Below are 17,728 nucleotides of genomic sequence, written 5' to 3'. Positions count from 1 at the left end.
AAGGTGTGTTCGAACAGCGAGGGACGACGAGGGTGAAGGAAACCCACTGTACCATTCGCCACAAAATATCTGATACTGTTCCACACTGATTTTATTTCTGGAACAATTTCTTCGGTACAGCATTTCATTTCTGTACGTATACCGACTGTGTCATTGTGTGTTTTGTGTTGCCAGGTGTGGAACTCCTTCTTCAGTCTCACAGTGTTGTACATCAACCAGCCCAGTCTGCAGCTGGAACCGCTCAGCCAGGCCAAGAGGAAGAAAGTCCTCGACAAGTAAGCTGTTTTTATTTGTGTGTTTCCTTCACAAACACACTGAGGTCACAGAGCACACCTCTTTAACGTTCTCCATTTCTCCACTTTCGCCATTTTGTAGGCATGGAGATATGAGAGTGATGATGGCCTATGAGCTCTTCAGCATGTGGCAGAAATTGGGTGAGGTCCTCAGATACCCACCTCACACACACACACACACACACACACACACACACACACACACACACACACACACACACACACACACACACACACACACACACACACACACACACACACTACTTCCTGTACATTTACTTGTTTATGAAATCTATAATGGCTTCCTGTCCGTGTGATTTAGGCGACAATAAGCCCCACTTCATCCCGGGAATGATGGGTCCCTTCCTGGGAGTCACCCTGGTGCCTCAGACCGAGGTTCGAAATATTATGATTCCAATTTTCCACGACATGATGGATTGGGAGCAGAGGAAAAACGGCAACTTCAAACAGGTCATTTGCTGCATGATTGCGTCGTTACCTGCAGATCGTTACCTGCAGATCCTGCGCCACAGCAGATGTCCCGATCCGATTTTTGGGACAAACAGGTGTACTCACTCCCACTTTTTTTGGCTGAACGTACGTGTGTGTGTGTGTGTGTGTGTGTGTGTGTGTGTGTGTGTGTGTGTGTCTGTGTGTGTGTGTGTGTGTGTGTGTGTGTGTGTGTGTGTGTGTGTGTGTGTGTGTGCGTGCGTGCGTGCGTGCGTGCGTGCGTGTCTGTGTGTGTGTGTGTGTTTGTGTGTCTGTGTGTGTGTGTGTGTGTGTGTGTGTGTGTGCGTCTGTGTGTGTGTGTGTGTGTGTGTGTGTGTGTGTGTGTGTGTATGTTTTTTGTGTGTCTGTGTGTCTGTGTCTGTGTGTGTGTGTGTGTGTGTGTGTGTGTCTGTGTGTGTGTCTGTGTGTGTGTGCGTGTGTGCGTGTGTGCGTGTGTGCGTGTGTGTGTGCGTGTGTGTGTGTGTGTGTGTGTGTCTGTGTGTGTGTGTGTGTGTCTGTGTGTGTGTGTGTGTGTAGGTGGAGGCAGAGCTGATGGATAAGCTGGACAGCATGGTGTCCGATGGGAAAGGAGATGATAATCACCGAGAGCTCTTCAGCCTGTTGTAAGCATCAAACCTTTGTTTAGCTTTCATTGCACCAGTCAAGTAGAGCTGCCACGATTAATCGATTAATCGATTGGTCGATCGACAGAAAATCAATTGACAACTATTTTGATAATCGATTAATCGTTTTGAGTACAATTTTAAGAGAAAAGGTCTAAATTCTCTGATTCCAGCTTCTTAAATGTGAATATGTTCTGGTTTCTTTACTCCTGTATGACAGTAAACTGATGAGTTGTGGACAAAACAAGACATTTGAGGGCGTCATCTTGGACTTTGGGAAACACTCATCGTCATTTGCTACCATTTTCTAACATTTTATAGACCAAACGACTAATCGATTAATCGAGAAAATAATCGACAGATTAATCGATTATGAAAATAATCGCTAGTGGCAGGCCTACGCAGAAGAATGCTGCTCTCTCAGAAGTATTTCTTCCTAAAATACGTCTCTATATTATTTCACTGTCGCAACCCAGGACCAAGCTGTTTGGCCCGTACCCAAGGTGAGGGATAATGCCTTCACGGCCAAGGCCAAGACGCTGTTTGATTCATATTTCATATTTCATATTTATTTCACAGTAATATTTACCACCTTCAGTAAGAGTGTCTTATCTCCTCCGCAGCCTACTGGAAAAGATAGAGCAGGAGACATGGAGAGAGACGGGCATCTCGTTTGTCACCTCGGTCACAAGACTCATGGAGCGATTACTAGATTACAGGTGCACCTTAGGTTGTCTTGCACATCATAACAATATTGATTTATGTCGTTAAATTGCAGCGCAATAAGAGAGGATGTATTTTCTGTGTTTAGGGACTGTATGAAAGGAGATGAGATGGAGAACAACAAGAAAATTGGTGGCTCCGTCAACCTCATGGTGAGACGTTTATTTCAATTTTTTGTCTCATTGTCTCATTGTCTTGATTTTAGGACAAATGAGCTATATTTAATTATAGTGAGAATATTTCCACATATGGAATTAGAAAATAAGAAATATTGTCTTTTTTTTTATTGAACCCCAGAACTTCTACAAATCAGAGGTCAACAAGGAGGACATGTACATCCGTTACATCCACAAACTGTGTGACCTGCATCTCCAAGCAGAGGACTTCACAGGTAACAAGACATAAAATCTGCCGAAGCACCAGAAACTGTTCAACATCTACAGGTGTGCTGGTAGGTGGACTTAAGCTGAAGATGTACTTTGCTGTGTTGACCCTGTAATCCTTGGTCCCCACCACCAGAGGCAGCGTTCACCCTGCTGCTGTACTGGGAGCTGCTGCAGTGGGAGGACCGGCCCCTCAGGGACTTCCTCCACTACCCATCCCAGAGCGAGTGGCAACGCAAGGAGAACCTCAGCCGTAAAATCCTCCACTACTTCAACAAGGGCAAGGCGAGTGGACGTTTTAGAAGTTCATAACTTGACCGAGCTCAAGCCAGGTTTTCATGTCTAAATGGCCGTCATGTCTGACCCCACATCAACTAAAATGATGAGGAGAAAGGTCTTATAGGCTCTTTTACTGCTACTGCCATCATAAACTGTGGAGATGGAGGCAAGGGCCAAGTTCAGTGTTGTAGTAATGAGATAGTATCAGTGGGTTTGTGCTGGACAGGACATCAGTGTACGACTAGAAATGAACCAAACTAAGGTCATTATTATTCACCGAGACTAGTTAAAACAAAGAAACTAGTCAACTAAAATAAATTAGCTAAAGGAAAGTCACAATCATATCTACAGCTTCTTTTAATATTGTTTTGATACGTTCAACTGGCTGTTTTCTCTCATCTTACGGGAAGCCATTCCCAAGCAGTACCATGTTTAATCATAATATATATTTGACGACCTTCGCCAAGAGACTCATCCTAAGGGAGTGGAAGTCCCCCTCCCCACCTTCTTTTCACCTACATGTATGGCTGTTGGACATGGTTTCAGTTATACGTATGGAGAGACTCGGGTTCCTGAGGACCAATTCACTTAGGAAGTTTTCTACCATCTGGGACCCATTTACGGCCGACTTGGACGAGGTTAGAGGCGACGGGTAACTCACCCAACTGATCTATCGTTGACTCCTTACACTGGATTCTATATATCGTCTCTTAGAAGCACATAAGCACCTTACGCGACTGGTAGCACCTCACTATGATGTTGGAATGTTGATATATGTGTATGCTTTTTTTTCTTTTCCTTTCCTGTGACTGAGCTTGTTTGTCTTTTCCTTTTCTTTTTTTTTTGGTTCTTGTATGTCTTTATTGCATATAAAAAATAAAAAATAAATCATAATATATATTTTGCCCCATTAACAGCTGGGGAGAGATTGGACCTTGTAAAGGTTGACCCCTCTTTTGACTTGCTCTCCCTGTACCTCGCTTTTGCCGGTCCTCAGTCATTTGTGATTTGTTTGATTCTCTCTCTTTTTAATCTGTATCCTTCTTTACTCTTCAGATCACTCTGTGACACATTTTAAAAGCACTTCACAAATCAATTGGACTTCGACTGACTTGTAATCATGGAACCGCATGGCAGCAATTCATGACAAAATTCCATAAAAAGGTTTTGGGCCCAGACTAGAGTTAAACTAGCCATATGACTAAACCTGGATCTGGCTCATGAAATACAGCTATTAAACATTCTTTAGACTATCGACCAAGATCAGTTAGCAGATTACCATTTTTAGATCGTAATCCTTTGGTAGGCCGAAAAAATAGAATGTATCCTTTTATTATTTGTAGCAGTTGAGCTAAACCGCAAAAAGGAAGGCGAATAACAAAAAAAGGTATGAATTTTCAGAAAAATCTTTCTAGGCTATTCTTTATCATGCAAATGCTACACTATGCCATCAAGCACATTTATGTCCTTTCCCATAAAGATAACCAAGATGATCCCCCCCCCCCCTCCCCCAGAAGTAAAATCACTCTAGCTTCCCCCTCTTTAACACATGTACCTGAACAGAATGCTGCCTACAGATTCAGTTGTAATTATCAGAAGAAACTGCTTTTTCTACTGTTGTTGAGCGCAAAAGCACAACGTGTGGCCCATGAAAACAGAATCATCCCTCTCTTAGCTTTGGCACCTGTCCTGTATCATGATGGAGCTGTCTGCACTGAAGAAAATGCTGGAACAGGGTGTAATATCATTACAAGTGTGCAGCCTGTGCCCGTGCCACTACAGACAAATACCAAATGGGGCTCAGATGTCTCCTCAAATCTGATTTGCTTCATCCCTGAATCGCTCCTCTCTTCCGGCTGTTGCTCATTCACAAAATGCAATTAGTCGACTAGTCTGTGCTTTGGAGAGGACACCAATGGCCGCCTCTATCTGTTAACTCTTTGTTGCCTCTTCTCGTCTCTTTAACAGCGCTCTTCCACAGCAAGTAACTGTTCTGGATCTGTAGAAACGTTCGCAAAAAATGCATCCATGCCAAATGGAAAGCTGTATTCGGGGTACTGGTTCGACTTTCCTGATTTGATCCTTAGGAGTTAAAGGAAAATACCGTGAGATACTGTATTATATTGTTCTTGCACCAGGCCGTCTTTACTGTAGGTAGATACAGCACAGGCTACATAGAAGCTTCCCGAAAAGAAGCCTTTTAATCTGCTTGAGAAGCTATATTGAATGTATGATATTAGAGCCGCTTCTGGTTCTGACCTTGATGGTATAAATATAGCCCGGTAGGCGAGCAAAACTCTTAGGACCAAAGCTTTCCCCTCTCTGTTTTACATGAGTGATTCTCTCCGCTAATTGAGTGTAGTCAGAGCAGCTCAATATTTCATCCAAACTCTGTGTATGCGGTCTCTCTCTCTCCCAAATGTTTTAATATCCCCCAGTCGTCGTCGTCGTTGTTGTTGTTGTTGTTGTTGTTGTTGTGGTAGCGGTTACCTTCAGCTACTTCATAATGTAAACTGCGTTGAATCCCATCTCTGTTTCACTTTCCAGTGTTGGGAATACGGAATCTCTCTCTGTCGGGAGCTGGCTTTCCAGTACGAGACCTTGTATGATTACCAGAGCCTCAGCTGGATCCGGGTGAGTAAGACAAGCCAAGAGTTAGAGCCTGCTGCTCCTGCTGCCCTCATCATTAGTCCATGAGAAGAGTCTTTTAGGCCAACCAAGTTTTCATTAGTCGCTCAGTCGCAGGAAGCACACACAAAAAAAACACCCAAACTCTACTGGGGAGCTGTTAATTATTAGTTATAAGTTATTAGTCCAGGGTTGCCCACTTTGGGTACCTGGCTGGAGTGAGATTTTGACACCATCAAACGACAAAGCAAGGAATGTGTGTGTGTGTGTGTGTGTGTGTGTGTGTGTGTGTGTGTGTGTGTGTGTGTGTGTGTGTGTGCGTGCGTGCGTGCGTGCGTGCGTGCGTGCGTGCGTGCGTGCGTGCGTGTGTGAGCATCTTACTGTTCGTCTGTTCTACTTCACACTTGGATTGGCGGGTGTTTTGCTGGTGTCGACTAATCAACTACTAATCGCTTGAACTAACTACTATCAGTCGAGCCTGCTCCCTGTCTCATTTGCCTCTGTTATAGACCCTTTTCACGGGGCCATTTTGTGTCAAAAAGGCAGGGTAAACAGGTGCAAGCAAAACACTAATGAGGGTTTCCAACTTCCATGAGTGTAAGTTGGAAACCCTCATTACTGTTTTGCTTGCACCTGTGTTCACCCTGCCGTTTTGACACAAAATGGCCCCCGAGAAAAGGGTCTATTATCGACCAGCTCACATGTGCTCACAAGCAAGTCTCGCAGTGTGAAGTGTGTAGCAACAAACACGATGTCAGAATCACCAGCACACACTCACATTCATCATCATTAACAAGAATTAGGTGTGATCAAATCATGATTCCTCATGGCTCTTTGCATACGTATCATTTTGTGACAGAAAATGGAGGCGGCGTACTACGACAACATCATCGAGCAGCAGAGGATCGAACCGGAGTTCTTCCGAATGGGCTTCTATGGCAGGAAGTTTCCCTTCTTCCTCAGGGTAAAACTCATGAAAGCCAGTCTCTCTTGTCTCGTTTCTCCTGACACAGTTACCATTCTGCTGACTGTGCTTAGCTACGCTAAGCGCTTAGCAGGTCACAGTGTCCGCTACAGGACCATCAAGGTAGATCGCCTAGGTGGCAAACTCATTTTGAAAATAAGGCGAAATAAGTGACTGTAAATCTTCCCCAAAGAATTAGCATGTTAACAAGTCATCTCATCTATTGAAAATTTTAATTTTCTTAAAATTGGCCTAAGTGAAGAAATCTACCAATGGGATCAGACAATTTCACTTGTTTCCAGTGCAATTCAACTTCAACTTGTTTCATGAATTTGGTAGAATCAAGTGTCACTTTCTTGATAGTAAATCACAGTGATCAGCCTTTTTCTGACTCATTTCAAGATATTGACAAGATATTGAAATTCCTGACACAAATAAATCTGCATTGCAAGCAAGTGATCTCACCTCATTGGCAGAATTTTTCTCTTCCTTTAAGAAAAATAAGATTTGAATAATGAGTTGTTAAGATGGATGTTTTTTTGCAGTGAAAATCTCTTAGTGGACATGATCCCACTTTAGTTAAGTATATAGCATGTTGAGGGTCATGTGCAACACAATCAAGATGTGAGCGGCCATTTTTGCCTTTCACCTGCCTCTGCTTCAGTGTTACATAAGTCTAATAATAACTGTTCTCTTCCCTTCTCTTTAGAACAAGGAGTTTGTTTGTCGTGGTTATGATTATGAACGGCTAGAGGACTTCCAGCAGAGGATGCTGGGGGAATTTCCACAGGCCATTGCCATGCAGCATCCCAACCAACCAGACGACACCATCCTACAGAGTGATGCACAGTGTATCCTGTTTTGGTACTCTTTGGCTGTCTGGTTGTGTGCATCTCATAGATGATTACAGATCAATAGGGAACTTTGAATACAACTTTCTAAATGACTAGGCGTCCGGGTAGTGCAGCGGGAGATTCCGTGCCAACCAACATGAGGGTTGCAGGTTCGAGCCCCCCGTGTTACCTCCGGCTTGGTCTGTGGCTGGGAAGCCAGTGGGGAATGTGTCCTGGTCACTGCACTAGCTCCCTCCGCTGGACGGTCGTGGCGCCTGTTTGGGGGGGATTGGAACTGGGCGGAATAGCGTGATCCTCCCATGCGCTACATCTGCCTGTTGAAACTCCTTGCTGTCAGGTGACAGGAAGTGGCTGGCGACTGCACATGTACCAGAGGAAGCATGTGCTAGTCTACCACTCTCCACAGATCGGCAGAGGGGACCAGGACAGCAAGGGGGATTTGGCCAATTAAAAAAAGGGGGAAATCCGATCAAACTTGATAAAAAATAAAATAAAATAAAATCTTTGTAGATTACTTGCTTCAGGACAAAATGTCTGTGTGTTTAGAAAAACAGAATCCAGGAAGTCTTGCTTGATGTCAATCCCCAGGTTATGATGCAGACTATCATGGAATAAAACTAAGGCACTCCGTCTTGAGTTAAAACAAATATTTAATGACGAGATCACTTCCTTGACACTTGCCTTCAGACCTGCAGATCTACGCGGTGACTCCAGTGTCAGACATCTCTGATGTGCCTCAACTGGAGCGTGTGCCTGAAAGGATCAAGAGCTTCTATCGCATCAACAATGTCAACCGCTTCCACTATGACAGGCCTTTCCACAAGGGCCCCAAGGACAGAGAGAATGAGTTCAGGGTACGATTTAGCCGATTTAGCCGATTTAATTTAATTGACCGCTGCACTAACGAGCCACCTGTTTGAGCAGCCTAAATCCAGAAGTAATTCTGGACCTGTTAGCAAGCGGTCCCAATGCTACCGTGCGGTTTTTATAGTTCAGTGTGCAAAACAAACATCTGAATTTACTCATTTATTCAGTGTACATTTAAAAGTATTTCAGTAGAATATCTATTATTTAAATTACTCGAGTAAGAGTAAAAGTATAGCATTATAAAAAATAACAATGCCCAAAAAACAGCTGATTAAGTGAGCTCATTCCTATCAAGGTACAACTTGTAGTGTCTTGTAGAGGGGCAAGAGCAATACAGACAAGTCACAATAACCTCAATATGGAAACAAGCGACATCAAACTATTCAGTTTTACTTACATTACTGAATTGAACAAATAATTACAGGTACTTTCTCTTTCTAGCCTGGTTGTTATTTAGCCATTATTTGCGCACAGCCAAGTCCTCCACTGGACCTCCATGACGGCTCCAGATGTAGTTGACAGGAGATTTGTGACACAGCTGCAAAGCCTCTGTTCTCTTGTCTGCGTGTTTAACAGAGCCTGTGGATCGAGAGAACCACCCTGATCCTGTCTCGCCCTCTCCCTGGGATCTCCCGCTGGGCCGAGGTGGAGAGGAGAGAAGTGGTGAGGAGCTTTTATCATTTCATCTCATCATCTCACACTGCGAGCGAGCTGCCGTCCTGAGGGACCTGCTCCACAGTTTCCCCCGAGCCCTCTTGCAACAGATCTGAAGTCACATTTTGTTTTTCCTTCTTAGGGAGCATATTGAATAAAGGGAGGTTGGTGTGATCTCTGTGTATATAACAGTACAGTGAGTGAACTTCTGCTTCTCTCATGATCATCATGGCTTGGGGTGATATTATGTCTACTTGCAGGTGGAGGTGAGTCCTCTGGAGAACGCCATTTACGTGGTGGAGAATAAGACCCAGGAGCTGCGGACGCTGATCAGCCAGTACCAACACAGGCAGCATCACGGCAATATCAACCCCCTCAGTATGTGCCTCAATGGGGTCATAGATGCTGCTGTGAATGGAGGCATTGCCAGATACCAGGAGGTGAGTGGGACGGAGAGAGGGAGGGAGGGAGGGAGGGAAGGGGGGACAGAGTGGAGCGATGAATGAATGGATTTCTTGAATTATTTGAATTCATGAATTAAATCACTCTTTGCAAGGATCCCCATCCAATTTTACCCCTCCTCGTATACAACAGGCGTTCTTTGATAAGGACTACATCACCAGCCACCCGGAAGATACTGAGAGGGTCACACAGCTGAAGGATCTGATGCAGGAGCAGGTCAGACCCGACTTCTACCCGCACAATATTATGGAACTTCTTCAACTCCAACTTCAACTTTATTGATATCCCGAAGGAAATTTGGTTTGCAGCAGGCGTGTGGACATATATAGTACAAAAACGTCAACATCATCAGACATCGGGTGACACAGAGACACACACTCCAGGAGTGATCGAGTTCAAGTCAAAAATGGGGGCATTGCCTCCATAAAGCAGCAACAATAGATAGTAAATAGTAAATAGTGCAACATAAATTTTACATCAGTCAACGTGATAAGAATACTTTGCACTGCAAAATAAATATGTAAAAGAAATAGTAAAAATAGTAGAGATAAAAAACATAAGAGTGCATAGACCCAGGGGGAAATAGGGATTCCATAATCCTAGCCTACTCCTAGCCTACTGCTAGGTGAATAGACTGATAATGGAGTAAACATCCCCCTCAACAATAATACATCTGATGCTCCTTCCTCCTTCGCACTGTTTCACTACAATAGGTGCACATTCTGGGGGTGGGGCTGGCTGTTCACGAGAAGCTGGTGCACCCAGAAATGCGTCCCCTGCACAAAAAGCTTGTAGACCAGTTCCACATGATGAGGACAGGTTTACACCATGTGAGTAGTCCCTCCCCCCCCCCGTGTGTTTATGTGCGTGTGTATTTATGCGTATCTGTGCGGTGTAAATATTCAGAGCAGTATATGATTGGGTCCCAGCAGGGTCTGCCGGCTGCGGATCGATTTGGCCCTCCGGCAGGCTGCGCCGGGGGCAACTCGCCTAGAGGCGTCATGAGCTCCCACAGCCACATGAGCCCTGAGAGCGTGCGCCTCATACACAGACACAGGTCAGTCACACCTCATACACACAGACACAGGTCAGTCACACCTCATACACAGACACAGATCAGTCACACCTCATACACAGACACAGGTCAGTCACACCTCATACACACAGGCACAGGTCAGTCACACCTCACACACAGACACAGGTCAGTCACACCTCATACACACAGACACAGGTCAGTCACACCTCATACACAGACACAGGTCAGTCACACCTCATACACAGACACAGATCAGTCACACCTCATACACAGACACAGGTCAGTCACACCTCATACACACAGGCACAGGTCAGTCACACCTCACACACAGACACAGGTCAGTCACACCTCATACACACAGACACAGGTCAGTCACACCTCATACACACAGACACAGGTCAGTCACACCTCATACACACAGACACAGGTCAGTCACACCTCATACACAGACACAGGTCAGTCACACCTCATACACACAGACACAGGTCAGTCACACCTCATACACAGACACAGGTCAGTCACACCTCATACACAGACACAGACAGACATGGACACATGTCTAATATTATATATGCGCCGTGGACCTTCCGTTGACTTTTGGGGTTTCTACATTCTAAAGATACCCAAAGTGATCAACTATGCAAAAAAAAAGCAAACATTTTAAATATTTCAAGTGGCAGTATCTTAATTGGCATCAACAGCAGAGTTTACATAAAAAAGCTTGTCTCTAGTGCAATGTTAAATACTCACAAACATATTTTGGAATCTATAACTTCAATCAATGCAATGCAGATTCTCAGAATCCGATTTTATTGGCCAAGTTTGTACACAATACAAAGAATTTGACTCCAGTTTGCGATGCTCTCAAAGTACTCACATAAAAAAGGTATGCACAAGTGAAAACAAACAAAGCACGTGTACATTTAAACATTTGCACACAAAAATGCAGTAACTACTATATACAATAAGTGTGGTGTAAAGTGTCCATTTTAAATATATATATGAAAGAATGTACATAGAGTATATGTATAAATAAGCCACACAGGATTGTAAGCAAAAGCTTATACAGATATGTCTCCAGATATTGCACAGTTATATTCAGTGTGACCGAGGACACACACACATTGCAAATCTTATTTGACATAGATGTGTTTACATTGTGCCTCTGTCCTGCAGTCCTCTGAACCTGCAGGCTTCGATCCGTCACTCCTCCTCCTCCCTGTCCTCTCACACGTCCAGTGAGGCGGGGAACCTGGTCATCATGACCGACGGCCTGGTGGGGGAGCACCCAGAGGAGACAGCACACATGCAGGTAGCTTCTAACATGCCAACACACATTAGCATGGATAAACCCCCCCACAACTATGCTTATAGCATTTTATTTTGAAATAGAGTTTACACACCTTTCCACACTGATATGAATCTTTATGCTTTAATAATCCTCACTATTGTTATGCTGATATATTTTTGTTTTGTAGCCGAGTCCCTCCTCCTCCAGCCTGAGCTCTATTCGCTCCAACTCTTCCCAGATAATCAACTCTGCTCCTTCGAGTGCCAGAGGTAAGCAATGCAGAGTCAACCATGAAGTCACACCAGAGGTGGATACAGAGTCTGAAATGATGGTCATATTGGCCTACCTGAATATTTGTATTGTGCTTCTATGTCAAGGTTTTGCCAATAACAAATGCCTCAGAGAAGTGACGCTTATCAAATGAGATATCTTTCATCGATATCTCACTTATGTATAAATCAAAGAAGTTCAACAATATCTAAGTATAAAATGATATCTGCATTTGCAGTCACCGGAGGTCATATTATTTACGTGTGGTTTGCGTGAAGATAGATACGTGATATAGGGTTACAGAACAAGATGCTTATGCATACAACAAACTTATTATGAGTGGAGATGGAACACAGAATACCTCATTTTCCATCTCACGGCTCGTCTCTGTCCAGGCTCTCCATCCTTGCCAGATAAAGCCAAACACAACCGGGAAGTGATGATACTGTTGCCGCCTCATCGCGAGAGGGCCAATAACTCCATGTACTACACCATGGCTGAGAATGGACAGGTACCATGATACTAACTGTACATAACATGTGCAAAACACACATGAAAGATCCAATGACACCTTTCGATGTACGTGTGTGCATCAATTCAAAGACTCAACTTACAGTATATTTAAGCAATAGATCACGACAGGCCGTGGTATATGCTTATTATACAGTACCACACCTAAGAGTCGTGCTCGAAAACACCCTCAGGTGTGGTATAATGAGCATATATATCACGGTCTGAAGTGATCTATTGCTTTTATAAAACGGTTACCAAGTATGGCAATATGAAAAGTATTATTATTATTATTATTATTATTTAAATGTATTAATTCAGTGTTTACAAAATGAGAAGAGCAAAAATGAGATGAGCTGTTTGGCTTTATAAAGCCGCTTTTATCCTCACAGTGAGTGGCTCTAAGTGTGGTATATTGACTGTGGCATATGCTCAATATACCACAGCTGTGAGCCAATCAGATTGCTTGATTCGAGAGAGCCGTTTTATGAAAACTAATAAACCATGACAATTTTAGATAAATAAATTTGCATTTTGCTACTGCTCTGTTGCTGAATGATATACGGTAATACAATAGTGATTCAACCTATACCCAGGTCATGAAAGCTGTTACATTTCGTTAGCCTCATAGCATAATTGCCTATTGCCTATAGGCAATTATGCTATGAGACTAACGATTTGCTACATGTGTTGGTCAAAACATGTATTTCCTTTGCCCCATATAAAGTGGTATGTTTTACGTTTAGCAACAGTGATCTCTTTGGAGTAAATAGAACATGAACTATAAATAGAATAGCTGAACTGACAAAAGAAAATGGCACAACCTACAGAAACTCACGGTGGCTCAGTGGTTAGCACTGTCCCCTCACAGCAATAAGGTCGTGGGTTTCGAACCCCCGTGCATCCCAGGTCCCTTTCTGCGTGTCGTTTGCATGTTCTCGCCGTGTTTGTGTGTGTTTCCTGCTTTGTGCTCCGGTTTCCTCCCACCATCAAATACATGTATGTTAGGATTAATGAGGGGGGGGGGCGGGGGGGCTAGCAACCCAGCCCTGTCAAAACCTACCGAAACTGCAATCACAGTCTTCCTCTGTATGAGGAAGATTGCCCGGAGGATTGCTGTAGTGTGGTTGAAGCCCTACAGTATGCTCCACTTAGGAGCCTACAGGGAATAAGAAGAAGACAGAAACCAAACTTTATCAACAGAAAATCCAAGGAAACAGACACTACACTACCAGCAAGGAACTTACATTGATAAGAACCGAAGATTAATAGCTTGTTCCATTGCAACTTCAGCGCACAGCAAATCCGCCATTTTGGCCTGAAGGAGACTACCTCTGATTGGCTGTCATGGTTCTGTGCTGTTGTCCCATTTGCGCAAGGAGGCATTTTTTTGTTTTTTGTTTTTTGTTTTTTTATGGCGGCAGCGCTGTTGTCAAAAAAGCACCAGATTGACAGGTGATCTCTGGGAAACGCAGTGCAGAAACACCACAGCCATACCCGCTTACTGTAGCAGCAAAGATGTTGTCAAAATAAAACAATAAAAGATTGCTGAGAACTGATTACATACCACTTGAAATGTTGTCATTGTTCTTTACAGAACAACCACATGCAGCGTGCCTTACTTCAGCAAGTTAGCCCCTGTAAGCCATGTGCTGATCCTCACATGAACCTGCCAGAGAAAGGTAAGACACAGCCAGGGTAATATGTGTGTGTGTGTGTGTGTGTGTGTGTGTGTGTGTGTGTGTGTGTGTGTGTGTGTGTGTGTGTGTGTGTGTGTGTGTGTGTGTGTGTGTGTGTGTGTGTATATATACACACACATTATATATATATATATATATACATTTATATATATATATATGTATATATATGTATATATATATATATATATATATATATATATATATATAGTATATACACACATATATGCTTTCATTCCTGTCCCAGTGTTTCCCAGTGCTCCCAGCAGCTGGAGTCTGGATGGAGAGAACAGGGAGCTGGTGTCCTACATGCCGACCTCTACCGGAGGGGTAATCATGCCCCCCGTCCCACCCAGGTCCTTCCCACCAGGTGCTTCTGTTCCTCCACTTACTTTTTTTGTCCGAATGTTCAAATCAAAGCGAATTCACATCATCATGTTTTCATTATGGTGTTGAGAAATTGCTCAGTTGAAACCATTGACTGTATGATATGTGGATCGAATGCTAAATTGAAGCCAAAATATCTAATTCCGTGAGTTGCCATCTTGCTTGTGTGACATCATTTGGACCCGTCAGGCTGAGCCCCCTCAGCCGTCCCACCATCTGACAAAGGTTTGAGAGTGGCTGTCACAGCTGTCAATCAGCCTGTTTTATATCGTCAAATAACTATTTAAAAATGAACTTATCCCAAAAATTAGCACTTGAACATACATCGGTGTGATAAGAACTACAGTAGCTAAAACGATAGAAACCATCTTTGGGGAAATTTGATTTGATGTGTACTTTGATTTTTTTTATGGACTCATGTCCCATTCGCTAACATAGAGGGGGCGGGACTCATGTACTACTATATATACTGAGACCAGCCTAAAGGGGGTAATCGAGATGTTTTGGCTTCACTTTTGGGGAGCTGTCTTGACGTTCATATTTTATACCGTCTATGGTTGAAACCTTTGCATCAACTTAAATGCTTAAAATGTCAAACGTCATTATCTCTGCTCTTACATATGAATGTGACTTGTCTTTGTAGGGCATTTCCTCATGCACTTTGATGCATTTCATCACCAGAGCAGTGACCCGCCCCCTGCCCTGCCTGTCCGCTCGCTCCGAAAGGTACTGAATCGGACGACTACATCAGGGAAACAATATCTTGTACTGTTGTCACGATACTAGAGTTTTGACTTCAACACCAGCACTATTGATTTCTTTAAATGTCATTTTTCTACGGTGCCATGGCAAACAAGAAAAACCATCGAACCACATTTGGCTTGGATGGCTTTGTAGCAACTTTGTGGTTTTGATTTGTGGGTTCAGTATCCGTCCGTCGGCTCTGTAATGGATGTTCCATATGTTCCATATTTCATTCTTTTTCATGAACAAGTTTAGGTGGACTGGGATTCAGTTCAAGACGTGATTAGACTGTGATGTTGTTGACATTTTTTCAGCTGTTTGACTCACTGCACTGACTGCTGCAATCTACTGTCAAAAGCCAGGCTGTGACTTTCTGTTCCAACTTTCATCTTCCTCCTCCTCCTCCTTCTTCTTCTTCTTCTTCTTCTTCTTCTACTTCTACCTTTACTTCTACTTCTTCCTATCCAACCCCCACACATGCTTTCTGGATATGACACAGAAGTGTTTGCAGCTTGCAGAACACATTTGGTGACATTTTTTAACGTTTCTAAAATCCGATATTGAATTCAACTAGGTGCTTAAAAAGCATCTGCCACATCTGGTTTTTAAACCAGATCTTCAAAAACTTCTCAAATGAAGAAATCATGTCCACGATTTAAAGATCCCAAGCTTGATTGATTCCACAAAGCCAATTCTGCCGACACCATTAAGTGAATGGTGTCGGATGTCTGTACAGGGAATATTATACATCTTGTGACAGTCCTGGAAGTATAAGAAACCTCAAAGGACCGTGCACAGGCTGCAGCACTGATGGCACTGAATCTCAGTGAAGTTGGACAATCAATATAGTTTCCTCCAACAAAGGCAACATGACGAAATGTAGGCTATTCTCTGAACACATAGTGCCTGGATACACATGTGAAGAATGCTGTTAACTTTCACCTTACACTGCTCCTGCCAATGCAAAACTATTGTAACGTAAGGTAGCCTAATAAATAGTTCCACTCAAGGTCGGAATATGATGATCCGTGGTGATTACTTGTGCATCATCTTTGTAAGTAGGATAGGATAGACTTTTATTGTCCCGAAGGAAATTTGTCTTGGACACATACAGTGGCTGCTGTTAAAATACAGATAACCAGTACATACATACAATCCACACCACACACATACACATATCACAGAACAGAATTGCCCAGATGTACAAACCGATTGTAAAAAACTTCATAGACCAAAACAGATCAAAACAAAATTGCACATTTACCCAAATTGCACAACACTGTAATATCTGGTGTAGACTATAAAATAGATAAGACAGGTAAAAACTAAAAGAACTAAGCAGCCTTATAGCTATGAAATGCATAAAATACATAAAAAAAACCCTGATAAATTAAAAGCTGCTTTAATATGTTGGTGCTTGAACAACTTGTCACCGTTTGCATTGATACGAAGTCAAAGTGAAATACCCCCATGATGACTGCCTCCCTTTGTCTCTCTCTGCAGTCTCCTCTCCACCCCATCCCCGGCTCGCCCACCAGTCCTCAGTCAGCGTTAGGCGGCAGTAACTCCACGCTGTCGGGCAGCGCCAGCAGCGGCGTGTCCTCCCTGAGCGAGAGTAACTTTGGGGGCCAGTACCCAGACGCCGGCCCCATCAGGAACGACGCCCTGGAGCCCCTTCCCAGTCACCTGTGGTCGCCTCCCGACGAGTACCTGGCCTCGCCCTACCTGCACATCCACTACAGCGGGCCCGAACTCGACTCCTCGGTGGACCCGGTCCGCCCCTTCCACTACCGCAGCCCCGCCTCGCACCCGCACCCGCACCCGCACACTCACTCACCCCACCCCCACGCTCACTCGCCCCACCCCGGGCTGGACGGCCACCACGCCCCCCACGCCCACGGGCCCCCGCCTCCTCCTCACCACCACGTGCCCCCCCTCCACGGCCCCCACCACGTGCCCTACCGCCGGCCCCAGGCGCCGGCCGTGCCGCCCAAGCCCTACCTGAGGGAGGGCTGCATCCCCGAGGAGGAGCTGCCCCCCCAGCCCATCCCCCTGCCCCGCAGGATCTTCCATTCCCCTCACAGCCACCGGGAGGAGCAGGCCAAGCACCACGCGTGGGAGCAGTGCATCAACGAAGAGCACGAGGAGACCCAGTGATGACGACGAGCCTCGGGGGCTACAGTAGATCTCACTCCTTATTCTTCCTTCTTCCTTCATTTGCCCTGAGCAGGAATAGAGAGAACCTTGTGTCAAGTAAGAGATGTTTTCCCGAAGACCTCTCGTCGCCGTACAGTACGTGTTCATCTCAGTGCAGATGAAGGAAAGGGACAGGAGTCGACCTCAGAACAAACCACGAGGCACAACTGCCATCACTGTGCTGTATATGGGCCTCTTAGATATTAATAAGGGAATATTATCTGCTCGACAATAAGACGGATAAGAATAACTTTGTTCAAAAATTGATATTGATTGTACACAATTGTACAACTAGTCTGTGAGCATGTTTTTTCCCCCCATTTTGAGAATAATATGACAACAGTTTTGTGAAATATGACAACCATGATCATAACCAAC

General features: G+C 44.2%; 1 protein-coding gene across 1 annotated transcript in view; it reads left to right on the top strand.

The window, feature by feature from the left end:
* The window catches only part of dock3 (dedicator of cytokinesis 3), a gene marked incomplete at both ends in the record, with an annotated part of 74,523 nt that extends 57,212 nt beyond the window's left edge, over positions 1-17,311 (top strand). Inside the window, 26 exons of the mRNA XM_083642376.1 lie at positions 1-3; positions 175-275; positions 376-434; positions 616-764; positions 1,320-1,405; positions 1,882-1,908; positions 2,029-2,124; positions 2,217-2,280; positions 2,426-2,519; positions 2,648-2,796; positions 5,338-5,424; positions 6,278-6,382; positions 7,092-7,233; positions 7,924-8,090; positions 8,680-8,766; positions 9,018-9,197; positions 9,352-9,435; positions 9,933-10,049; positions 10,131-10,276; positions 11,432-11,567; positions 11,734-11,815; positions 12,212-12,327; positions 13,924-14,008; positions 14,271-14,393; positions 15,054-15,136; positions 16,658-17,311. The exon at positions 1-3 is cut by the window's left edge and continues 73 nt beyond it. Of these exons, the coding sequence (XP_083498502.1) occupies positions 1-3; positions 175-275; positions 376-434; positions 616-764; positions 1,320-1,405; positions 1,882-1,908; positions 2,029-2,124; positions 2,217-2,280; positions 2,426-2,519; positions 2,648-2,796; positions 5,338-5,424; positions 6,278-6,382; positions 7,092-7,233; positions 7,924-8,090; positions 8,680-8,766; positions 9,018-9,197; positions 9,352-9,435; positions 9,933-10,049; positions 10,131-10,276; positions 11,432-11,567; positions 11,734-11,815; positions 12,212-12,327; positions 13,924-14,008; positions 14,271-14,393; positions 15,054-15,136; positions 16,658-17,311 (3,222 nt within the window). The remainder of the gene's footprint in view (positions 4-174; positions 276-375; positions 435-615; positions 765-1,319; positions 1,406-1,881; positions 1,909-2,028; positions 2,125-2,216; positions 2,281-2,425; positions 2,520-2,647; positions 2,797-5,337; positions 5,425-6,277; positions 6,383-7,091; positions 7,234-7,923; positions 8,091-8,679; positions 8,767-9,017; positions 9,198-9,351; positions 9,436-9,932; positions 10,050-10,130; positions 10,277-11,431; positions 11,568-11,733; positions 11,816-12,211; positions 12,328-13,923; positions 14,009-14,270; positions 14,394-15,053; positions 15,137-16,657) is intronic.
* Between the last annotated feature and the right edge of the window lie 417 nt (positions 17,312-17,728).

Source organism: Poromitra crassiceps, assembly GCF_964638095.1.
Source record: "Poromitra crassiceps genome assembly, chromosome: 8".
NCBI lineage: Eukaryota > Metazoa > Chordata > Actinopteri > Beryciformes > Melamphaidae > Poromitra > Poromitra crassiceps.
Note: the sequence above shows the minus strand (reverse complement) of the source record. Positions and strands in the feature narration are given on the sequence as shown.